The 26,257-nt window shown below is 38.3% G+C and overlaps 1 protein-coding gene across 1 annotated transcript in view; it reads right to left on the reverse strand.

Annotated features, from left to right (window-relative positions):
- Map3k7cl (MAP3K7 C-terminal like) overlaps positions 1–7,957 on the reverse strand; it is a 41,034-nt gene extending 33,077 nt beyond the window's left edge. The window contains exons 1-2 of the mRNA XM_013027479.1: positions 7,413–7,957; positions 5,404–5,512 (exon numbers count right to left, since the gene is read on the reverse strand). Of these exons, the coding sequence (XP_012882933.1) occupies positions 5,404–5,473 (70 nt within the window). The 5' untranslated portion in view covers positions 5,474–5,512; positions 7,413–7,957. The remainder of the gene's footprint in view (positions 1–5,403; positions 5,513–7,412) is intronic.
- Positions 7,958–26,257: the final 18,300 nt, after the last annotated feature.

The raw sequence follows: 26,257 nt of genomic DNA on the forward strand, positions 1-26,257 counted from the left end.
GAGGGAGGGAGGGAGGGAGGGAGGGAGGACTGAATTCTAAATTTACATGAGAATGCTGAATTTTAACTTAGCTGGGGATTTTTTTTAATTCAAGTAATTAATAGTGAAATCTTGCCAGGCTCCAGTGGCTCATGCCTGTAATCCTAGCTACTCAGGAGGCTGAGATTTGAGGATTGCAGTTCAAAGCCAGCTCAGGCAGGAAATACATGAGAGACTTATCTAAAATAAACCACTCCGAAAAAACTGGAAGTGGTGCTGTGGCTCAAGTGGTAGATCACTAGCCTTGAGCAAAAAGAGGCTCAGGGACAGTGTCCAGGCCCTGAGTTCGAGCACCCTGGACTGGCATAAAAACAAAAGAGTAATGAAATCTTAATGTCCACTAGAAAAGAAGGGCCAGTGATTCCCAAATAACTTAAAGGGTAGAATGCATGTTTGTGTTCTGTGTATTTGTTATTGGGAAGCTAACCCAAAGAAGGACCAAGTCTGGAAGTAATACTGATTATGTTGAACTCAACAAGTAATACTGATTATGTTGAACTCAACCATAGCTGTCTCTGAGCAATACAAGTAGCTAAATACACGATGTATATAAAGCTTCTTGTGATTAGATAGGAAACAAGTTTATATCTTAAGTAATTATACATATTTTTCTCCAAATCTTGCTTCTTTTATTTGAGCCCAATGGAATCCTTAGTTTTTTTGAAGTCTTGGAACTCTTTCTTTTTCAGTGCACAATGACTAACACATTATTGAGCAAGGCCATACTATTTCTTTCCACATTCCTTTCAAATTGTATTCTGGAAGTTAGGTAGGGTAGCATATCCCTATATATAGTTCCAGCACTCAAAAAATGGAGGCTAGAGGATGGTGAATACAGGTATCATTACTCGTATCTGTATTCAATCATTCTACTCTTTGGGTGATATAGATTCTGCTTAGCTTCTACTTTCTGAATGCTAGGATTACAGGCATGTCCTATCATGTCTGGCTCATTCCATTCTCCAGTCTAGGCCCTTCATCACTTTGTTTCTGTGCCATTATAAAAAGTCTTCGCCACCAAGTACAGTGGCATATACCCATAATCCCAGCCCTCAGGAGGCTAATGTAGGAGAATGGAGAGGTTGAGGCCAGTCTGGTCTACTTAAGGAGACCCTCACTTAAGGATTTTTGAAACTATATTTCTTCTGATCAAGTGTAGATTCTTTTGGTTGATTTTTAAGATCAGTAAGACTGATCTGCTGCTATCAAAACAGGCATTCTACACAAAGTGCCAGAGCAATGCCTGGCTCAAGGCATGACATTATTATAGCAGTTCAGCCTTGTGCTCCAATGACTATGGTGTTGTGTGACTACACCATACTCTTTCTTAGACCGGTTTTATTCATGTGTTCTGTTTGGAGAGAACAGGAAGAAAATAATGAAAAGGTATGTAGTTTCTTTCTTTTGTAACTAGTACTCCAAAATAACACCTTTCTATAACCTAATTACATTTAAACCCATTTGATTATTATCTCTTCCAAGAAGCTGTTGCCAATTTCTTCTCTGGGTGACACAGATTTTAGACATGAAGCCAAATCTCTTGTAAAGCTTGTGGGATGGAGCTTCTTTTACACATCCATTGCCTTTGAGAAAGTGATGGAAACATAGGAACTAAATAATAATAATGGAGCTGATTGCTGTGGCTCACTCATGTAATCCTAGCTACTCAGGAGGCTGAGATCTGAGGATCATGGCTGAAAGCCTTCCCAGAGAGGAAAGTTCATGAAACTCTTATCTCCAATTAGCCACCAGAAAATTGGAAGTGGTATTGTGGTTGAAAGTAGTAGAGCTCTAATCTTGAGCAAAAAAGCAAAGGGAGAGAGCGCAGGCCTTGAGTTCTAGCCCTACAACTGACAAAAACAAACCAAACAAAAAATAACAGTCAATTAGTGGAGAGAGCCCAGGCCTTGAGTTCAAGCCCCACAACTGACAAAAACCAAACAAACAAAAAAGAATGGAGCAAGACACTCAAAGTCTAATAACTGCATACCTAACACCTAAATAACTATAAAATCCACCTTTGTACCATGTAAAAGTATGAAATGTAGGTAGGGCACACAGCTGCTCAGCTGCTTACATTTACCATAATGTTCCATAATCAGTTATCAAGCCAAATGCTTGGTTTGTAACAAAGCACTTTGTTAAATATTTCCCCTTTAAGGTGGCATTTCATTCTTATAAAGAGCTATGTGAACTAATATTATACACATCTTTTAATGAACTGATTTCCAATAAGGTTAAATAACTTGTTCATGATCATACCTAATAAGATGAGTATACAAACCATGTTTCTGTGACTCTAAAGCCAGATTATATATCCCCTCCCCAAAATAGTCCTAAAATTGCTGGAGAAAATATGTACTCTATTATGCTCCTAAGAAATAAATATGCCAACTGGGAGAGAGCCAGGAAAGGAGTAATTTTACCTGACTTACATAACTGCAACCCCTTTGTACATTACCTTTACAATAACAATAAAAAAGTTTTAAAGTCAGTCATTGGATGTTCATGCCTGTAATCCTAGCTACTAAGGAGGCTGAAGATTGCAGTTCAAAGACAGCCTGGGAATGAAAGTCTGTGAGACTCATCCCCAATTAAACTACCAGAAAACTGGAAGTGGAGTTGTGGCTCAAAGTGGTAGAGTGTTAGCCTTGAAGAAAAAAAAAAAAAGCTCAGGGACAGTGCCCAGGCCCTGAGTTCAAACCCCACAAAATAAATAAGCCAGTGTGTCAATATTCGCAAGCAGAGATGTCTTCTTTTCTCTTGGACTATATATATATATTTATCAACAGTAAACCCAACAGCATGGAATTACTTCCCAAAAGCCCATCTTAGTTTTGCCATTTTCTGTGGAGGTTTAGGATGTTTTGCTTTATTTTTCCCCTGAATATGTGAGCTGCAGGCCACATGCACTGGAATTCAAAAGGCATGCATGGCTTGTGGGATGGCAAATGTTACTCTGTGTGATATTCCACATGCTCCTTATTCAAGAATTCAAAGGGAGTGTCCCCAAAGATCTGCAAAGCATCTTTTTGTGAAGTAGAAATGTCACATGAACAATAATGTTCAGAATCAGAGGCCCTAACTAGCTCTTGAAACATTGCATTTCTGATATGCATAAACACACTTTCCAAATCAGACATAAAGAATGAAACCTTGGAACACATATTCTCGATGGGTGTTCTCTGTGGTTATTTTAACCAAGCAAGGTTGAGAATAGAAATCTAGCTTCTGCTTTAGATTCTCTAGGTAAGGGTCAGTTCTAGAAAACTGGAGACACATTGATCACAACATTAAAATATTAGTGTTGATAGATTTTTTAATGTGCATATGGCTTCATAAGACTTATTCTAGAGGCTTACAGATAAGAATTGTGAAAAATAAATTATAGCCTCTTTTTGAAGGTATCTATTAAGAAAGATGAATTTCAAAAGTAAGCATTCAAAAAAAAGGTAAGCATTCTTAAGGCATTTGAAAGAAAAGAAGGAAAGATTGGAGCAAAAAGTCCAAATTCACTGATAAGACATACAAAAGTTTTAAATTCAGGAACCAAGAAAGTTCAAAACTTATATTTTTAAGAAAGTGTTTATTCATAAAGCCCCAACATCAAGACTCACGTCTCTATAGCTCTTTTCTGGTATAATTAAGTTATTTATCTGGTCCAAAATTATGTCATAGTATTGCTTTATGTACTGACTTTTTATTCATAAGATTGTTGATTATAACAGAACTTGTTCTGATCATATGAGGGGACAGGAAAGTCTATACTTTATTCCTGGGTTTACATGTGACTTGAGAGCTAGCCACTTGTTTACTGACTATTCCTTGAATTCTTAGATTTACAAAAGGCATTTAAAACTCCTTTGGAGTATCTGAGAGAGTGTGGATTTCCCAGGACTGGAATTTAGAGCAAATTTCCACTACTTCCTAACACTATATTCTCTCAGCTTCAGTCTTTCTCTTTATAAATAGGGGGTTCTCAATGCATGGTTGTTTCAATAATCAGAAGTAATATAGGTGAATTACTCATGCAAAATATGAGTGGAAATAATGGTATCTGTCATTTCTATGTTGGGGATGAATTAATTTGCCTATTTGGAGGATTTTTGCAGCATGACCCTCCCCCCTCCAAGAGAGCTGGAAAAATAGATCATAAGGAGTTAAGATTTCACCTCTTCCTCCTCTAGAATATACTCTCCATGGTCCAGGAAACCCCAGGGTAGCTATGTCACTGACTACCTCACATAAACTCCAAGCTTCCATTGGCTGTCCCACATGAGAATTCACAGAGCCCAGCTTTTCAATTCACATGATTATTTAAAAAAGAAAAAAAGATCCTGTCTCTTTTAAAGCAAAAATGTGTGTGTGTGTGTGTGTGTGTGTGTGTGTGTGTGTGTGTGTGTGTGTGTGTGTTGGTTCCCGCAGCTCTCAGCCTCCTGAGTAGCTAGCATTACAAGTGCAAGCCACCAGTGGCTTTTTGGTGGGAGAGAAGAGCCTCACAGGCTGATTTCAAATGCCACCCTCAGATTTCAGCCTCCTGAGTAGTTAGAACTACAGGCATGAGCCACAGATGCCCAGCTTAATGATTAATTTTTAAAGCATTACTCCTCTGTGGACATTGTAGGTGGAGAGAGGGAAAAGAGAGAGCGAGGAGATGGAACTAGACAAAGAGAAGACCTGGGGTTAAATAGTAGTGTTTGAGCATGTGATTTTAACAGATGACATTCAACTAAGCAATGGCCCATGGAAGAGAGCCAGGGCTTCCTTTCCCAGCCAGTGTGACCTCCCACCAAATGAGGTCCCTTGTTCAAAGGTGGTGCAATCCAATATGTGTGTTAAGAGGTCATTGAGGGGAGCCATGACCAAGGGCTCTAAGTATGGCAGCCTCACCTCAGATCTTACTATTTTCAGAGGCCCTGCCTCACCTGCCCCATTCATCACTCTGGCTGAAGTCTGTTTCCGGTGAGAAGCCAGCATCATGAACTGAGGCTTTAACAAATGTGGCTGGAAGTGAGACAGTGATATTTTTATATCACCTAACCATCTGCCAGCTCGTCATAAACATTTCCTCATGTCATTTTAACAATGACACACTCTGCTATCCTTAGAAATTGCTATAGCTCTATGAATCTTATCCTAAAAGGAAGCTAAACAGAGAAAAGAAAATGAAGTAGGCTAAAATAACCAAATGAAGGTGGGGGAAGGCATTGTCGGAGGCATTTCTGGAAGCCACAATCTAACAACATGTAATGAAATATCATACACTTGACCACCAGGCCTATCCAACTTTAAAACTTGACGAAATTAGAGAAGACAGTGAAGGAGAGCAGGAAGGAACTGGCCCAATCCCCCATCAGACCATACCTGAGGAGTCATTGAGGCTGAAGGCGATGCGGACTGGCTTATCTGCAGGTACCCTGGCTGTGCTAATCATGTGGGCACCTGAGGCCCGGTCTTCTCCTGGGTCTTCCAGCTACAAGAGAAGACAAAGACCTTGTCACTTAATATAATGACTCCAAATACTCGAACACTCTTAGAAATTAAAAGGGAAAGTTAGCAATCTCCTTTCCTCTACAACCAGACTATCCACCTGCCCATTTTCTCTCTGGATTATAAAAAATACTTTAGCCATGGACATCTAGAATGGATGAAATATGACAAGTATCTACCTATATCTCTGATATAATGTCTCCTCATACCAATTTAATCATGGCTTTCAAGGTCACATACTGTTTTATTTTTAATTGGGGGGAAAATAAAAGATAGTCTTAATAGGTTATCAAGTGGTTTCTGATAAGATACTTTTTCATACTCAAAAGCCTAAATTAAATTTGAAGTTTTGAATCAGAAGTGGTAAAGAGTAAGTATAATGGAATTAATTTAACAGAATATCAAAGCCATGTAAAAATAACAGTTGTATTATAAATATTTTACACTTTCAAAACCAGATTACTTATAAATCTATGAAAGATTTCTAGCCTAAAGTTTCATCTCTGATTAGCATATGATGCAAGCAAAAGCCAAAACTGAAAACAACCTTTGGGTGTTTCGTTCCATATATTAAATTACCATTTAATTAATAAACTTGGAATGAATGGGAAAACATCTTACATATTAGATGGAAAGGGGAAAGTACATGAATATTTCTGTGGATTTAGGGGATTTAGCCCAAACACACTTTAATCAACATGTTTGATAACTTGTTATCCATTGGGACTAGGAGTAGATAATATCATATGATATTTTTGTTATTTCATACATATACTTAACTTTTCTATTTTTGGTCCTGCTTCCCCTAAACCATCTACATGCTATCTCATGTACACAGCAGACCAAAACACCAGAGTGATATTTTAAGAAAAATTTCTCTAAAAATGGCAAAATATAATCTCCTTAGCCATCCTAAACAAGATTCTGTGGATGGCTGTAGCAGGATATTTTCTCATAGCAAGGTTTCTGACTCTTTCCCATGGCTTTTCTGGCTCTATAAATAGCATCTAGGACACTGAATTTTGATTTTATCTTTATTTATACAGCCAAATTCAATGCATATATACATACATACATGTGTATTTAGATAGCCATACATTTAGAATCATCTTACTCTGTATGTAAAAGTAAAATGCATTCATATTAAACACTTAATGCAACCTAAGAAAAAAAATCCAGCAACTATTTACAATCCAGTTAGGATTCATTTAACACTACAGATAGTAAGGAAGCATTAAGTAAGCACTCTCCCATGTCCAGTACTCCTAAATTACAAAGAAATGGTAACCTGAAACATTTAAGAAAAAGAACTTCATAAACTTGCAAATACTTAGCACGGGATCGGTTTTTAGCTAACTCTGACATACTTCAGTGTGTTTCTTCTGCTTGGAATTGAGAATTTTAGACACTTGTTCCTGGAGGAATAAATGGTCTCAAAATTAACAGAACAAAAAAAAGCAAAATCCCCAAAATTCTGGCATCATACACTCCACAATCAATCTTACCACAACATCTACCCATGAGAAGTTCCCTTGTCTTTGGTGAAATCTCCCAGCACATCTCTGCACCAAGAAAGAAAATGCCTCCTCCGTATCTCTAGTTTCCAGCCACTAGAGATAGAACTGAGGACTAACAGCAAATTACCACCCCTCTTCTGGGCACCACTGAGAGCATCTGTCTGCCTCAGAAAGGATGGTGTTGAGGTTGGGTCGATTTTGTGTTCTACACAGCATCGACCACAGGATCCCTTGAAACAACTTGCCTTTTCATCAGACCGCCTCGGGAAACAGGCCACTGATTCCTTGTCTCGCCTGGCTGGAGGCTGTAACAGAGCTTTGGTTAAGTTGCAGGAGCTGCGAGCATTTTCACACCTGCTGCCTTACCTCACTTAGTTGAGTGTCTGCACTTGTGTAATCCAGGGCCAGCCACTGCCTTGGCTAGTTGTTGCCTTTGTGGAGCAAAGACTCAGTGAGAGACCAGGCTGCACCTGCTGCATAGCAGCTCCTGACACTGAGGGGCAGGGACAGCTGTCAGAGCTGCACACTGCTACCTGCTCTGCCCCCAGACCCCCGTGTCCCATGGGACCTGAGTTCCGCTTCCCTCCACAACCCTCTCTCTCCTTTCCTTGCCTCTCCAACAGCCAGGATGTTGTCATGTTTCTAGAAAAAGCAAGAGCAAAAGAAAACCCTCCTCCTGTCAGGGGCATTGATAAACAGCAAGTTATGGAGAGTCCAAATGTTTTAATTCATTAGTCCTGGCAAACTTAAAATACAAACAGACTTGCTTCACAAGACAGGAATGTCTTCAGCGTGATCCAATCCGTGTCTGTGTCTATTCCAGCAAACTGGCAAAGATAGCATGACTCTAGTCAGCAAAAATGTCGGCCACTCCGATCAGCTCAGACAGACCCAGCCAGCTTGGACTGGCCACAAACCGACTCTCGGATGATAGCAGTGATGATCCCAGTTAAGAAGGAAAGGTTTGAGGTTGAGCCTTCGTTGGGTTTGATCCCTTCTACAAATACACACAACCTCAAAAAGAGTCAAAGGGTAAATAGGAATGAACTGTTAGGATTTTTCATCCCCTTTAACAACTGTAAACTTGGATGTCATGAGTATTTAAAAATAGCCAGAGCATGATGTTAAGGTTAAATAATGAAAAACAAACAATAGTAACAGAATGTAAAGACAAGCCTAGAAGAAAATCATTACAAAGCACAAATCAGATAAAGGGCTGGCATCTAAAATATACAAAAAAAAAAAGCTAAAACTCAACAATAGGAAAACGACATTAAAAATAGGCAAAAGATCTGAACAGACACTTCACCAAAGATTAGAGAAATACAAACCTATGAAAATGATGATTAGTTTCTCGTGCATTAAAGAATTGCACATTAAAACAATAGCAAATTATATATTAAAGTGACCAACATTCAAAGTACAATGTCAAACTGTAATTGGAAAGTATATAGAAAACAGAGTTCTTAATTATTACTAGTAGGAAAGCAAAAATAGTGCAACTGCTCTAGAATACAATTTGATTTTTTTTTTTACAAAACTGACTGCATACCATTTGATCCAGCAACTACCCTTCTAAGTATTTACCCAAATAAAATGAAAATTTAGGTCCAATAAAAATCTAACAATGTTAGAGCCGAGCGCTGGTGGCTCACGCCTGTAATCCTAGCTACTCAGGAGGCTGAGATCTGAGGATCACGGTTCAAAGCCAGCCCGGGCAGGAGAGACCGTGAGACTCCTATCTCCAATAAACCACCAGAAAACCGGAAGTGGCGCTGTAGCTCAAGTGGTAGAGCGCTCACCTTGAGCTGAAGAGCTGAGGGACAGCGCCCAGGCCCAGAGTTCAAGCCCCACGACCGACAAAAAAAAAGAAAAATCTAACAATGTTAATAGCAACTGTATTCATAATTGTTCAAACTTGGAAGCGATCAATATACCCTTCAATTGCTGAATGAATACACAAACTATAGTGTATTCAGATAACTCATATATATATATATATATATATATATATATATTACTGTAAGAATACTGTACAGAGGGGCTACAGTTACATGAGTAAGGTAATGAGTAATTTCCTATCGAGCATTGTTACCTCCTACTTTGTTTTTCCCCTACCATCCCTTTCCTCCCTCCCTCCCCAACTTCTTCCTCCCCCCTCCCAAGTTGTAAAGTTCATTTTCAACATACTGTCTTGTACCACAGATAACTTTTACTTGGGGATTTTAAAAAGAAAGAACTATCAAACTACAAGACATGGAAAAATCACAGTACATATTACTAAGTGACAGAGCTAATCTGTAAGGGAAGATACTGTCATTGTGGCTACATAGCATCTCCCACTTGTCAAAACACAGAATGCACGACACAGAGTGAACTTTAACAAACTATGGCATTTAGTTAATAATAATGCATCAACACTTTCCCATCTAGTGCAAAATGTTAATAGAATAAAAGAGGAGTGAAAAGAACAAGGAAATACATGAGGACCCCAAATTTTTCATTCCTTTTTCTCTGTACAACTAATACTCAAAAACATTAAATAAGTAATATAACAACAATTTCCTGATCAAATGAATGGAAATCTAATTCATTATGAGATACACAGCAAGAAAGTTATAAAGATTTAACTACAATATTCATATCAAAAGGTAATCCTTGTGAGAATATCTGTAACTATTTTAATGTTACTTTGTGATTAACATGACCTTACATAATGCATTGTAATTTATCACATGCATTTCTTATCTATGATGTCATTTCCATCTTCCAGAGAATCTGTAGAACAGTCATTTCTGACAGATGTATTGAGAAAATTTAAGTAATATGCTCAAAGGAAATGGTCATTATTGAATAAAGGATTTAGATAGAATTCAGTTTCTTTAACTTTTACCTCATGCTATTTCTACCTTGTCAGGGTACAATCTATATTAAAGATCAACTGAGTTTTTAAACTAAGAATAGGTCTGAGTCTCAGCAGATACCTGGATATAACCAAGGGTATAACTTTGTTCAGTAACCCAGCATCCAGGATCATCCGTGATCAGCCATCTATATCATGACACCTAAGTTAATTCCATGGGTGCCAAAGTTGTGTATATGTACAGGATAAGGAAGTGGCTAACTGCTATGCTTTGGACTTGAAATTTTTCTCAAAGGCCCTTGTGTAGAAGGCTCAGTCCCAACCCTGGCACTGACATGAGGTGGGAGAACCTTTAGTAGAAGGGGGTTAACAGGAGGAAGTTAGAAGACTGGGATCACATCCTTAAAGGAGATAGTGGGACCTTGGTTCCTCCTCTTCTCTGTCTTTGCTTCCTCAACAACTGGAGGGGAGCAATTCCCTGTCTCACATACTTCCTCATGAAGCCCCGCCTCACAATAGCCCCAAAGACAATAGGGCCAATTGACCTTGAACTGAGACCTCTGAAAGCATAAGCCAAGATAAAACTTTCTGCCTCATTGACTTCCTTAAGTACTTTCTCACAGCAATGGAAAACTAGCACAATACCACGTCTTCACACACTTCCAAATAAACCACTTGGGGCTACCTTCATAAAAATCTGATGGTGCAGGGTGCCAGTGGCTCACGCCTGTAATCCTAGCTACGCAAGAGGCTGAGATCTGAGGATCACAGTTCAAAGCCAGCCCAGGCAGGTAAGTCCATGAGACTCTTATCTCCAATAAACCATCAGAAAAGTGGTGCTGTGGCTCAAGTGGTAGAGCTCTTGCCTTGAGCTGAAGCGCTCAGGAACAACACCCAGACCCAGAGTTCAAACCCTATTACCAACCAAAAAGAAAGAAAAAGAAAATCTGCTGGTGACATTGATGTTATCAAGGCAATCAGTATACAGAAACAGTTGGATTCCAGTGAAATTGACGGTTCAGAATGAAAAGACCCAGAATAAGCTAGCAAGTTCCTCTTCTAAGATTGTTTATCAGAGCTTCCAAGGGCCATTTGGATCGTGAATGAACATCTAGAGACAAAGACGGTTGCACATTAAACATAATGGAAAGATCTCCTACAATAGTTTTATCCCAAAGAAATGACCAGAATCCTCAAAGTGATCCTAGGAACTCCTAATGAGGAGGGCGATATTATTGTTGGATGAATCTCCATGATATCAAGAGAGGTATGAAGGGTACAACAAAGGAAAAGATTTTAAAAGAGATCATTTGATGAGAAAGGAACAGAAAAGACCTAAAGAATTGATGATGTCACCTGGTACTAGTGGCTCACACTTGTAATCCTAGCAACTCAGGAGGCTGAAATCTGAGGATTGAGGTTCAGTGCCAGCCAGGGCAGGAAAGTTTGTGAGCCTCTTATCTCTAATGAACCAGCAAAGAGCTATGGCTCAAGTGGCAGAACACTAGCCTGGAGTGAAAACACTCAGGGATAGCACCTGGGCTCTTAGTGCAAGCCGTAGGACTGGCACAAAAGGGGGAAAAAAGAATTGGTCGAGTGTCTGAACCTGAAAATATAAATTGAAAGTGTCACAACCAACTCTTCTGTTCCCTTAAGAGCAATGGTACACTCCTTGACTCTTCTCCAAATACTTTTAAGACAACAACAATACCCAAGTGAAATCTCTTCCCACAACCAAAACCCCAAATAGCTACCTAGTATTTTAAGAATGCAATAGAATTAGACTAATTCATTCCCAAGTGTGCAAAAGACAAGTGTGTGCATCAAAACATTGACAGATTTATAGTATGTTTCTGGGTGGTACCCATATGTTTAATTTTTATTTTATTCTTTCCAGCAATAAGTATTTCTACTGATCATGTTAGTTTTCATATGTACAACAATATACTTGACATAAATCAGTTTAAAGGAGGAAGGGTTCAGAGATTTCAGTCCTTGGTAACTTGGCCCTGTTGCTTTTGGCTTGTGGTAGCATAATGCAATCCAGTAGGAGGATGCAAAGTAGGGGCAAAGATAGAAAGAAGAAGGGAGTAGGGTCCCAATATCTTCAAGGATATAGTCACAATGACTTGACTTCTGTCCAGTAGGCCCTACCTAAAAAAGGCTCCCTCATCACACAAGAGGGCCACAAGTTTAAGATCAAGCCTTCAAACCTATGGTCCTTTGGGGGAACATTCCAGATCACTGTTACATGGAAAATTAATTTTAGTATTATAGTAAGAACTTTTCACAAAATGAGTATTCACTTATTATATGAAATACTCCTGATTTACAATAATAAACAACTGTGACAATTCTGAGGTGGAAATTCCTCAGTCCAATTCAACAAACATTATGTTAAGATGGGGTATTTTTCAGGTTAGTATTCCAGAATTTTCCTGATTACTAGGTTCATGTCTTTAAAAGAAAACAAAAAACAAAAGAAAAAAATCTATTTCCATGCCAGGCATCCATCAATGGCCTTGATTTATAATTCTATCCTTAAGACCTGTGCAAGTGTTAACCAAACCCTTCATATCTCCAGGCTTTACTTTGTTCATGTAAGTAAATCAGACTTTTTGTGGAAAGTATTACAGGATAAAGAAATTAGAATTTGCAAGCTACACAAACTCAGGAGTAATTAACTACCATCTACTGTTCTAGGTTGAAAGCAGCCAGAGATGACATATAAAATTGATGAATGAACTCCGGTAAAATTTTTATTTTCAAAAACTAATTGAAGTATACAACGATATTCTAGTAAAACTGTATTTATGGAATTCCAAATAAGAGTCCACATAATTTCCAAAGGTCACTAAATATTTGTTTTTCTTTTGATATTTTTTCAACTATTTAAAATTACAAAAAATTTAGCCCAGTGGCTCACCTCCTGTAATCCTAGCTACTCAAGAGGCTGAGAGATGAGGATAACAGTTTAAAGCCAGCCGAGGAGACAGAAAGTCTATGAGAAAATTATCTCTAATAAACTATTTTTAAAAAGATAAAGGTAGAGCTGTGGCTCAATGGATACAGTGCTAGCCTTGAGCAAAAGACATTCAGGGACAGCACCCAAGCCCAGAGTTCAAATCCCATCAAATTGGAGTCATATAGCTGATTCTTATAAAAATGTTAACATTCATGACTTTATAAGAAAATCATATTTATCTAATACTTGAGCACTTACATGTTTCTCAAGATAATAACTTAGAAAAAGCAGTAAAACCAAGTTTTTTTTAAAGTTATTACATTTCCAGACACCAGTGGCTCACACCTGTAATCCTATCTATAGACTCAGGAGGCTCAGATCCAAGGGTCATCATTTGAAGCCAGCCAAGGCAGGAAAATCTGTGAGATTCTCTCTCCAGTTAACTACCAAAAAGCTGGAAGCTGCTATCCTGGAGCACAAAAGCTCAGGGACAGAGCCCAGGCCCTGAGTGCAAGCCCCAGGATTGGCACACACACACACACACACACACACAAATATATAATTCAGATAGATTTACTTCCTTTTCTTAAAGGAAATATGAATTTCTCACTTTCAGTAAATATTCATTTTCTCACACTTCAAATTATTTTCTCAGTTCATCTTTTATTCTTAAAGTCCAAATATATAGTAGGTTCATGTGCTTTTCACCTTTTTAAATATCTGTACTCACCCCAAACTGCTTCTTTTCTTTCTCTTCTTCCATCCTCCTCCTCCTCCATCCTTCTCTTCCATCCTCTCCTCCTTCTCTTCCTTCTCCTCCTCCTCATCCTCCTTCTTCTGTAATCACAATTACTCAGGAAGCAAAGATAAGATGATCATGGTCAAAGCTTTTTAAATCAATGGAAAGGGAAGACTTTTTCCTCACTATTTCTGGGTAATCAATAGCCAAGATCAAGGACCATTTTCCTTACTATGGATAATGTGTGGAGCATTTGATCACATGAGGCTTATGCCATGGGACCACCCATTAAGTCTGATAGGAAAATAATTATTCCTTCAATTGCCAAGTTAATAGTGTGTGGGGGGGAAGCAGAGAAAAAGAAAAAGGGAAGGAAAAAGATAGGAAAGAGGATGGGAAGGAGAGAGGAGAGAAAGGAAGGGAGGAAGGAAGGAAGGAAGGAAGGAAAGAAGGAAGAAAGGAAGGAAGGTAGGAAGGAAGGAAGGAAGGAAGGAAGGAAGGAAGGAAGGAAGGAAGGAAGGAAGGAGAGGAAGAAGGAAGGAAAGGTAAAGCAAGAGGAGGGGAAAGGGAAAAAAAGAGAGCCTTAAAACTTAGGCGTATATCTTCATGAACAGAATATGTCAGAGTCTTGTGAAAATTCTGGTTTGAAGGAGAGTGAGACATAACCTGTATGACACAAATATTATGTCCTAGCTCCTTGGCTAAGTTCTAGTAATGAGCATGATACTTAATGCAAACCATCTCCCCCTTTAATATAGCTACTTTCATTCCTGTTTAATTGAGGAAGACAGCATGAGAAAGTTTCAATGGCTTGCCCAAATTCCCAAAGCTCATAAATTAGATTCAATGTGTTGCCAAAGTTAAATCTCTTCTACACCACACCGAAATTGTGCTCAAGGCTAAAAGATGCTTTTGAAGGAATTGCCCTGTCCTACCATCAGGGGAGAATCTCATGAAGATATTTCTTTATGAAGGGGGGAAAACTGCAAAATTTCAACAGCCTAATGACAATAGACACAAATTTGACTGCTTCATTCAGTGAGTAAAATCACAAGCTATTCTTCACGCAAGGACCTACTATTGAGTACATTAAAATATCAGTTAGAAAAATATGGACGTTTGTAATAAAATTGAATTTTAATCTAACTTCTTGAAGAAACCGTCCAGGAAAAGTTACACCCAGGGAAAACAAACAGGAATAGAATGAGCACTAAATATCTACATTTTGAAACTAACTTTCAGCAATGTCACCTCCCTCACTAACTTGAATGAGCTTAGATGTACAAATATATCACCAAACCGTACTTTTTCTTTTCTTTATTTTATTTGCTATTTTTTATTTATTTATTTATTTATTTTGCTGGTCCTGGGGCTTGAACTCAGGGCCTGGGTGCTATCCTTGAGCCTCTTTGTGCTCAAATCTAGTGCTCTACCACTTGAGCCACAGCACCACTTCTGGCTTTTTTTTTTTTTTTTTGAGTAGTATATAGGAGATAAGACTCACGGGCACTTTTCTGCCTGGGTTAGCTTCAAACTGTGATCCTCAGATCTCAGCCTCCTGAGTAGAATGTATTATAGGTGGCCAAACACTACTTTTTAAAAGCAGAATGGTTCTGAGCAGGTAAGTATTGTGGCATTAAATCTCAAGAGGATGAGTTTCTCATTTCATTGATCATTTTCACATAGAACTTGTTCTCCTTACTTCAATGTAGAATTGCCAATCAAATCCCATTAATAGTTCCTCCAAACACCTTCAGTATACCCCTGTAGTGACATGTTTCATCATTTGCTTCCCTTTTGTGTTGGTAGATGGAATATCTAAGGGAATTTCTACAATCTGACCACAGGGAAGTTGAGTTTAGATACCTTTATTATCCATATATTGATGTAACTCTCTGTCTCAGTACAGAATACAGAGTATGTTGTTGCTGGCTCTTTCTGTAGAAACAGTTTTCAGGATTATCCCTCATTGCCCATTGACCCAATTCACCAGTATAAAGATTCAGGACCATCAAACATCTTGTGAAATTAACATGTCGTAGAGGGTATTCATAATATTGTAGCTTTTATCTCTAACAGTATTTTATGAGTTTCAGGCTTTTCAAACCAAGATCCATACTCCTATCCCTAAAATGATTTTCAAGTAAAAGTAGAAATTTAAACCTTTTCTATAATAAAGTAATAATAATTTCATTGTTTTGTTTTATTTATGTAGTCTTTATTGGTGTTTTTTTAACTTGCTTTTTCCACAAAGATAAAGAGAATGGGAAAAGAGACAATATGAACAAAATTTTGCAAGCAGAAAATTAAGTGAAGAGTAGTAGGATACGATTTAGTAGACCAGAGATAGATGAATCAAATTTAAAGCAGGTTAAAGCTGGGAATCAATCAAACTAGATTACACTACAAAACTCTCTAAATTTCAGGAATTGACAGCTTCAAGTGACTCTAAAAGTCAAGGTAAAGGAACTAAAATTGAAAGTTCAAGAAGCAATCAAATGCAAATGAAGACCACATGGGATACTAGCTCACATACACCAGAATATGAACAACAAAAAGACTGGCCTTCCTCAGTACTGTGTCATGAATGTTGAACACCTGGAACTCTCATACATTACTGAGGAGATTGGGTAACAGTTACAACTACTTTGGAAAAATACCTTGACAGATTCTTATGAAGCTAAATATTGTAACCTGGCAATTCTACTCTTAGGTTTTTGTTGGTTTTTTTTTGGTCGGTAGTGGGGCCTGAACTCTGGGCCTGGGCGCTGTCCCTCAGCTCTTCAGCTCAAGGCTAGCGCTCTACCACTTGAGCCACAGCGCCACTTCCGGCTTTTTTTTTCATTTTGCTTATGTGGTGCTGAGGAATCGAACCCAGGGCCTCATGCATGCAAGGCAAGCACTCTACCACTGAGCCACCTTCCCAGCCCCTCTACTCTTAGGTTTTAACCAAGGATACAAAGCATATTGTTAAAAAGACAAGGAGAGAAAGAGGGATGCTCAAAACATTTGTAGTAGGTTTATTTGTAGTAGTTCCAAAAGGAAAACATCTCAGTAAGAAAATTGCAATATATATTCAATAAGAAGGAACAAACTCCTGATACATGTAAAAGATGGGTGAATCTTTTGTGAAACTTCACAAGAAAGTATATTCCATATCATTTCATTTATATGAATTCTAAAACTAATTAATAGTGGAGGAAAATCTAACATAGATGCCTTTGGAGTAGAGTGAGGATTGACTGGGAAAAGACTCTAGGGTGCTTTCTCATATGATGGCAAAGTTCTGCACCATCACAGATGCTTGAGGGTACAGATATATGTACTTGTTAAACTCATAGAATGTATATAGGAGTAATATCAGCACATTGAAATACATATAAATTTTATATCAAATGAAAAAAATCTTAGTTGGGCACTAGTGACTCACACTTATAGCTACTCAGGAGGCTGACTTAATTTTAGGCTCAAGATAATGAACAATAAAACAATTTACACACCGTATAGTATTTTCTTCTTTCTTTTGGAAAGCCATTGGAGAAAACCAGGGAAGAGGAAGCCTGGAAACCAGAAAGCAGCTCTAATACAGAGAGGGTAAAATGATTCACCAGAAAGACAGTGAAGGGAATGCGGAGTGATCTAGTCCCCAGGGTCCACAGAAGAGCTGGTCTAAAGGCCACGAGAATGGCTCTATTAGGAAGAGGAAATGGCTAGCCCACTTGACAGGTACTACTATGAGAAAATAGCTTAAAAATTGGCAAGGCTTTAACTGATACATGGAAGAAAGAAGCAGATGAACAACAACAAAAGGACTCCAGGGACTGGTCTGACAGTGTATAAAGTTATAATGCAAAAGTAACTGTAGTTCACTTTGCCTTAGCTCTGAGTAGCATTTGCATAAATAATCACAGAGATATTAAATATTTACCTAACTTAAATTATATTACTGTATTGAAAGGAATGAGCGTAGGAAATTTGCTTATACATATGGTATCTCTTGAGTATAGGGAAAAGACTGCCAAATCTTCATCCTCTGTAGTGGAAAGCCAGCAGACAAAGGCCCAGACTGAAAAAGGCCAGAAACAGTCATGTAAGTACATCTTATAGAAGGTTAGAACTGAGCTGGGAAGGTGGCTCAGTGATAGAGTGCTTGCCTTGCATGCCTGAGGCCTGGATTTGATTCCTCAGCACCCCATGAGCAGAAAAACCTGGAAGTGGCGCTGTGACTCAAGTGGTAGAGTGCTAGCCTTAAGTTGAAGAGCTGAGGGACAGCATTCAGGCCCCACGACCAACCAAAAAAAGAAAAAGAAAAAGTTAGAAGTGAAGTCAGGAAGGCAACAGAGACATAGTGAAAGCATAATTTGACTAAGTAATTTTCATTTTGTTGCTTGATAAAATGGAATAAACTAAAACAGAAAAGGAGGAGGAGGACAAAGAAGGGGAGGAAAAGGATAAGTCAACATGATTGCCTGAATAGTGGTAACCTCTGTAATTCAGGAGAAGGAATGGAAGAGAGCTGAGACCTACTGGATTTTGGTAGGAAATCTTGATGAAGTGTTTTACTCTTTAACATATTTGCATCTAAATTTTTCAGATCAAACATTAAGATGGTCAAAGATCCATTAGTTGATTCACTGTTTCCTATAGGATAAAGGAATAATAATAGTTTTTGGGTTAGCATCAAAGCCTTTCAAAATGTATTTCCTTCTCCTCCAGGCTCATCTTCAGCCCCTAGAATAAGGATGTATTTTACTAGAGTAATACTGCACTTCTCAGTGTCCTCAAATATAAAAACACTGGTTGACTCTGCCTTTGTAGATAAAGTCTCTCCTTCTGTCATTCTCTCTGTGTGTCCATTCTAACTTCTGTCTACATGCTGAAGCACGTAGTTCAGTGTCATACATGTGGCATCCATCTCTTACAGATTTCGTACCACATGTTAAACTGCAACTAAACTACTAAAAGATACACATGCAATGCCTGGTCCAAAACAAAGGCTGAATAGATATATTTCAGAAACTAATTTGAGCCTGGAATCTAAGTACCTTATAGTGAAGACAGCATCAAATCCAGGGACACAAGGAGAAAAGCTAAGATGTAGCAGTTTACTAATAATTTTGTCCTGGAATTGCAATTCTACCTTTTAACTTTACACTCATTTTTATGAAAAATCATCCCCCCCCCACTCCAAACAACGTATTTGAACAAATGAATTGAGATACGCCTGACTCCCAAAAGATATGTTCATTTCTCACCATAGGATTTTGTTTTGTAAAGGGTCCTAGGTTCTTTGGGCTGAAACTGAGTGGCTACAGAAAACAAAAAGAAAAGAAAAGAAAAAAAGGAGGAAACGATTTTACAACCTGTGTGAAATAAAGAAAAGAAATGGGATTAAGGAAAGAGAAGAAGAGAGTTATTATAGCCCCAAAAAGATGACCAAAAGGACTGTGTTCTTATACCCTATGTAATGAAATCACCCTCCCATGTCTCTGTAATACAACCAATAAAATACACATTATTCACCAAGGCTTCTGTAAAGAAATAGTAAGTCTAAAGTCAAAGTTGGTTGTCAAGTGACAATAAACTCAAAAGCTGTAATCACTTTTGTGAATGATAGCATTACTGAATTGTATGACAAAGGTCAATGATCGAGTTAAAGAACCCAATCAAATGAGAAGCTGGGGTTGGAATGTGGGTTAGGGTAGAGTGCTTGCCTAGCATGCATAAAACCCTGGTTTGATTCCTCAGTACCAGATAAACAGAAAAAGCCAGAAGTGGTGCTATGGCTCCAGTGGTAGAAAGCTAGAGCCCTAGCCTTGAACAAAAGCTCAGGGACAGTACCCAGGGCCTGAGCTCAAGCCCAGGCATGGCAAAAGAGAAAGAGAGAGAGGGAGAGAAAAAAAGGATGGGGGAGAGAAACTGGTGGTAGAAAACATTTTTGTTTTGGAAAGTAGTGACAACTTATCTTTTTAAAAAATTATTTTATTATTTTTTTGTGTATGTGGTACTAAGGAATTGAACCCAGGGCCTCATGCACACTAGGCAAGCACTCTACCACTAAGCCACATCCCTAGCCCCATAGTGGTAATTTCTTATTGTAGTCAAAATCAATTTTTTCCATTTGATTATCAATTTAAATGTATTTTTTTCAGAAATAAGACCAAAAGAAAATTACATTAAGGTATAATGGGGAATTGGGAACATTTTAAGAATTTTCCATTGAGTACAAAAGTCTTGAACACAAAGATTAAAGAAAGAAGAAAGTTTGGTGCTAGTTTCTCATGCCTATAATCCTAGCTACTCAGGAGGCTAAGATCTGAGGATCGAGGTTTGCAGCAGCCCAGGAAGGAAAGTCTGTGAGACTTTTATCTCCAATTAACTACAAGATAGAGCTGGAAGTCACACTGTGCCTCAAATGGTAGAGTGCTAGCTTCAAGCAAAAAGAGCTCAGAGACAGTACCCAGGCCAGAGTTCAAGCCTCGGGACTGGCAAAAACAAAAAAGAAAGCTCTCATTTCTTAAGTGGCACCAAACTGTTCTTGTATCCTTCCAGCTTTGTTGTCTTTCCAACTCATTTAGCTGTTCTGAGATTGCCACCTCATCTCTGCGGGCTTCAATGTCCTCTTCTGAAAGAAAGAAGTTTAAAACGGATGCTTTCTACAGTTGCTTGTCATCCTAAAGTCTTTAATTTTAGGAGGTGAAGCCAGCTCCTAAATGGAAAAAAAAATTATCACAGAATTCTCTCCCTAGTTTTAATTCATTAAAGAATTGACAGGCCAAAAAAAAAAAACCAGGTCTGTAATACACCAAAAATACATTTTACAGCAATCATCAAGAAAAGAACAGAATGAAGATAATCCCTGTTCTTTTTCCTGCTGAAGGCAGTTACCAACACAACCTTCAATTTTACTGCCAAGCCCAGTTAGTCATCAGATATTTGGTACCCAAGCAAAATCCATTCAGTCCCTGATTATACTGTGAAACTCAAGGATGCCCAGAAAAGTGACGAGGAAGAGATCATGTTTTGTTCATCAAAACACTTTCAAATTAAGCCATCACGTCCTAAAATAGTGGATTAGAATCACGCATCAGGACTCCTTCTTGATAGCCCACAAATGCCCAATCCTTGTTTAGAAGTGGGGTGTTCAATTACTGTGCAGATACAAAAATGACAAATAGCTAAAGGCTAATAAGACACCTGTCAATTTCTCTTTTTTTAGCTTAGCTACTTTCAATTTATGGGAGTTGTCTGACAAAAACAGCATTTTGCTGACAGTTTCTGTGTGCTTCAGCAGCATTCAAACTAAAATGGAGTTTCAGATATTTCTCTCCAGAGAAGTGGTGCAAAGTGGCAGAGCACTCGCCTTGAGCAAAAGAGCTCAGAGATAGCTCCCAGACTGAGTTCAAGCCCATGACTGAAAAAGAGCTCAGAGGTAGCTCTCAGACTGAGTTCAAGCCCCATGACTGAAAAAAGCTCAGAGATAGCTCCCAGACTGAGTTCAAGCCCATGACTGAAAAAAAAATCATAAAAAAGAAGAATATGCAGGTATTTCTAGCCAATTCTTAAGAATACTTTTAAAGAATTACAGTAGTATTAACCACAAATGAATGGCCGCCCCACCTCTCAAATGAGCTACAAAAATAGCATTGTTAAGTCCATCAAGAAGGAACACATTCCCATTCCTGCTCCAGTAAATGAAAATGAAGATTTCCTAGAAGAGTCTATAAATAGAAAATGACACTCTCCTAGAATAGAAAATCTCACTGAAGGACTAGAGATGATCTTTGAGATTTTAGAACCTCAAACCTTAATTATGTCATATTAAATAGAAGAAACAGATCAATAGCCAGGACAGATTCTGCATCACTTTTGTGTTTGAGATAAGAGTAGGCATTAAACTGGAAAAAGCCATACTCAAGGTGATCATGTCCACAATAATAATCAAAGTGATACTCCACAGAGTACCAAATTAATCTAAACAATTTAAAGAAGTCGATACTGTTCTTTAACATCTGCATTCCATGGAAAAGGGAGTTAATTATATATCAGGAAATCATTCCTGAACAGATCAAAAATGCATAGCTTTAAAAAGCTTTCTGAACTAACTATAGCTAATTCATACCCTACATGGAAAATGTATATGTTCGAAATCTGTAAAGAGCTCTCTGCACAGCCTAATTAGTATGCGTTTAGAAACCTCTTTCCAAATTTAGGTTCTGAAATTCACAATGAACAAGAATGACATTCCCTTTTTAACAAGGAAACGTAAATGAAGATGTATCAAAATTCTGTCTAGAATGGTAATTTTGTACTCCCTTTGGGTTTTTGAGAATGCAGATTGTAAGAAATTTTTATCAGTCATTGATCTGAGATATTTTTAATAATTTTCCTTAAAGGAAAATAAGAATCAAAAATCAGTCATTTTTAATTAGGTCTGTCCACTTATATTTACATGGGTAGTAGGAAAGAATTGAGGCATATATGATTATATCACTAATACTGAAGCTAAATCATCCCTGGTTTAACATATAAGAAAACTCATCTGCCATTTATATTTTTAGTTACATTGATCTTTTAAAAATACTCATGCCCGTAAATTTTTTTCATTCTTTGACGCCAATGTCCCAATGTTGACTCTTCTAAATTCAGGTACTTTAATAGAGCAAGCAAGCTATTAAAAATTAAAAATCACCAAATACATATAAAACACTCCACTGTTATCCATGATATACAAAAAATTTCAGAAATGATGATTGACTGTAGCAAAGTTAAAACATAATGGAAGAATAGGATGGGTACTGGTGGCTCAAGCTTGTAAGCCTAGCTACTGAGGATCTCTGTTTGAAGCTAGCCCAGGAAGGAAAGTCTATAAGACTCTTATCTCCAATTAAGCACTCAAAAACCAGAGTGGTGCTGTGGCTCAACATGGTAGAGTGCTAGCCTTGAGCAAAAAAGCTCAGAGTCAGTGGCCAGGCCCTGAGTCCAAGCCCCAGTGCCGACAAAAAAAAGTAAGAGGTTGAAGGAGAGGAATAAGATGTGCCACCACTATTTTAATAGGTACAGCTTTCTGGGTAGTATAATGAGATCTCCTTCTTAGAAAGATTCCATGTTGGTCAAATACTCTCACTGCCATCTTGAAATTTGAGCAAGGGATCCCAAATTTTCATTTCACTGAGGTATGAATAGGAAACTCTGCAAATTAGGTAGCCAGTTCTGTTGATAACTTATGACCCATTAACATCCCCGTCTTACAGATGGACAAACTATGGCAAAGAGAAGTTAAATTCCTTGTCAAAAAGTTTGTCTATTATTGGACTCCGAGGCTGCACACACAGGCCACAACTGTGACTTTTGCATTTAGGAGAGGCATTAGATGCCATTAATGCTAAATTCCCTAGCTGTCCTGCAATTCCAACTAAGGTCTTTGACTAAAGGAAATGTTGATTTCACTCTTTTCTCCTTCCATCAATGCTTTTTATAGGTGCTGAATTTCAGTGGATAAAGAAAAAGAGATAGTCAAACAAGCCAAATTTGAAAAAAGAACTGCTTAGCTAAATGAAAGGTGAGAAGATTTTAAATGGTCATGGCAGGAGCTTAGCTATTTAAATGACAAGCTAAACAGGATACTTTTTGGACTATTTCAGACTCAGATACCCAAATTAGAGCTTTTAGGAGAGGGATCCAGAGCCCTACATGGGAAGACCAAGATAGCCAGGAATGGAAGGCCACAGCAGAGGCGGAGTACATCAAAGGAAGCACTCTACACTGCCTTTTATAGATATGAAAACAACCCAACTGTTGTCCAATGGACAAACACAAATAAAAGACTTGCATCAACTGAGGATCAAATACTAAAACGAGGAGCCTAAGTCAAAGGTGAAGACCCCTGTGAAGAGAAACATCTGGCCTCCTGTGGCTCTCAGTGTCTGGTCTAAAACTTTCTGGTCTAAAACCTTCTACCTAAGGTAACCTTGGATATTTAGCTGTGAGGAAAATCTATCAGCTCAGGGGGCTGGAATATGGATCTAATATGGATCTTCCATTAATTCAAAGCCCAATCTATACCATACAGATTATGAAAGTTATTATTACCATTAGTAGTACTCTCTTTTATCAATTAGATTTACATCTTCACTATGCTTATTGTTATTTAGAGTGAAATTAACTTCCAAATCTAGACCAATGAAAATGTCTACATCTGGTACAAAAGCATATCTCCAAAGAGAACTATGAAAGCTACTATTCTAAACCAAGCACACTCTTCATTGTTAAATGCCCTCGCTCACGGCAGACCAGACCCACATGAATCATGCTCAACAGATGCAATAATTGATAGGGTAGTGTATGAAAATGGATTAGTTTAGAGAAACTTAAGAGTTCTCGGATAAAATGAGTTCTCTGTTTGAATTAAGTAAAGCTAATGGGATCCCATGATATTTGGGCTATTGTTAGGTCTGCCAGGGAAAGGTAGCCCCTTCTCTTCGTTTTCTCTCCAAGAGAAACTGAAAGTAGACCTCCTCCCCCTTTGTTCTCCAAGCATGCCTGTGACCCTCCCTAAAAGTCCCTGCCCAGCACCTGTGACCCAGGTATGGGCACACCTAAGGGCAGTGAGAGGCCCTCCCCCCACCCCAGGTCACTTCCTCATCCACCCTGGTCATACCTCCTTCCGACAGTGAGAGGTTCCCCAGGCTCTGAGGCCACTCCTCATCCACTTCAGTTACATCTTCTCCTTGCTCTCCACCATAAATTCTCTCTGTGTACACTTGTAGCTGGTGCTGGCTGGTGGTTGAGCTCTCCTGATACACCCTCTTCTGCCTGAACCTCATGGAGGTCTCCTTTCTCCAACCCTTACAGCTATTATGATTTTCTGTTTGATCAATAAGGCCTTCCGTGTCCTTCCAATCTGGCCTGGAATTCCTTTCAATGACATCATTGTTCTTTATGTAACCAGAAGTTAGAAAACACTAACCCTAAAAGAACAAAGTGGAAAATGATGATTTGGAGACCACAGTTGGTGTGAGGGAGACTAGAAAAATGTCACTTCACTGGTCCTCTCTGAACCCTGAAGCCATCCGCAACCACACAGTTCTCAGTGTATATTAGCATCACTTATTATTCTAGGATGCTCTTGATCAGAAATACATTATATACATAACTTGTGTGTTTCAGGAAATTATCATAATATACTTATTCAAACACAGACTACTGACTACTAGTTAGAAGGAGACAGTGGGAAAAAATTTAAAAACAAAAACAAAAACACATTCTCAGAACAACAGATACCTGAAGCAGATTTATCAAGCAATTGTGCATACCTCATGACTGGTTTCACAAATGCCACTATGTCCCCAATTGTGCTCCATCAGATAACCAGCTTTTCCCAACCCCATCCAACCCTCATCAAAGTGAAAGACATGCATTAAACCCATAAGTATGACACCTTTTCTTCCAGACTCCAACTCCATAAGACACTACCTTATCAGTATTTTTGAAGTTTAAGGAATCAGTCCAGAGAATCAGCAGTGAAGATGCCCTTCCCTTCCACTATCCACTCCAAACTCTGTCCCCTCCAGTCACCCAATTGCCAAGCAACAAGCAACAGAGGTAAGGAACATTTTGGGGTCTGTAGACACTTCAGAGAAAACCACAGCAGGCTTTTTCCTCAATTCATTTTGAGACAATGGGACACTCTTGAGAGAGTTTAAAAAGAACCCAACTTTGCTGGAAAGAATCTTTAGAGTGTGTGAATGCTTGAAAGCCCTCCCCTGAAGAGGAAGAGGAAGAGATTCTGCAGTTGGCAGAGAGGGGACAATCAGATTATTGAACGCACTCCAACAGAAATAAAGACGGAGGAGAATGCCTAGGGGAAAACAACAAAGTTCAAATTCAAGTCCAAAAATATAATTTTCCAACTAACATTGCATAAAATGAGGTGGGGGAAAAAAGACTGCATTGAGATCCAAAATAGCAGTGGAAAATATGTACTGGAATAAATACTTTAAAGCACAAAACAAAAAGTAATCGAATCATAGATGTGAGACTAGGGAGTGGTAGAACGAAGATTGAAACCCAGGCAATCAAAGTTTTTAAACAATATTTCCAGGATATGCTCAAAAAGAGACTCTCAAAAACCTAAATATATAGCAAGGAGAAATCAAGAGTCAAAACTACTTCACCAAGGTGTTGGAACTGACACATGAAATAGTGGGATCGGAAGGATGAAGAGTGAAGTCCTGAAGTCTCATTTGCTGGGCAAAAGAGCAAAAGGATTAAGTATACCCTGTAAGGATGAACCAGTCAAGACAGGAGGGAAGCATGCTGAAGAAGTAAAAGCATTTGGATTCGGAAAGTGATTGAAATCTTCTTTGCAAAAATGGCAGGTTAATGCATATATAATCATGAGGACAACAAGGAAGGTTAGAAGGGAAATGTATAATAATTATCAAGATAAAAGGAATGACCATAATGTCACCAAACTTACCAAAAGAAAATGAAAAAAATGAATAAATAAAAAATAAATATGCATAAGATTAAGTATAAGGAATGAAGTCTGACAAATGAATCAGTAAACTATAAAAGAGATTTCTAACTAAGTTAAAAGCTACATTATAGCTATACATAGCCTTCCCACCTCCCCAACCGGC

The sequence above is a fragment of the Dipodomys ordii genome, unplaced genomic scaffold (genome assembly GCF_000151885.1).
Source record: "Dipodomys ordii isolate 6190 unplaced genomic scaffold, Dord_2.0 Scaffold104, whole genome shotgun sequence".
Taxonomy (NCBI): domain Eukaryota; kingdom Metazoa; phylum Chordata; class Mammalia; order Rodentia; family Heteromyidae; genus Dipodomys; species Dipodomys ordii.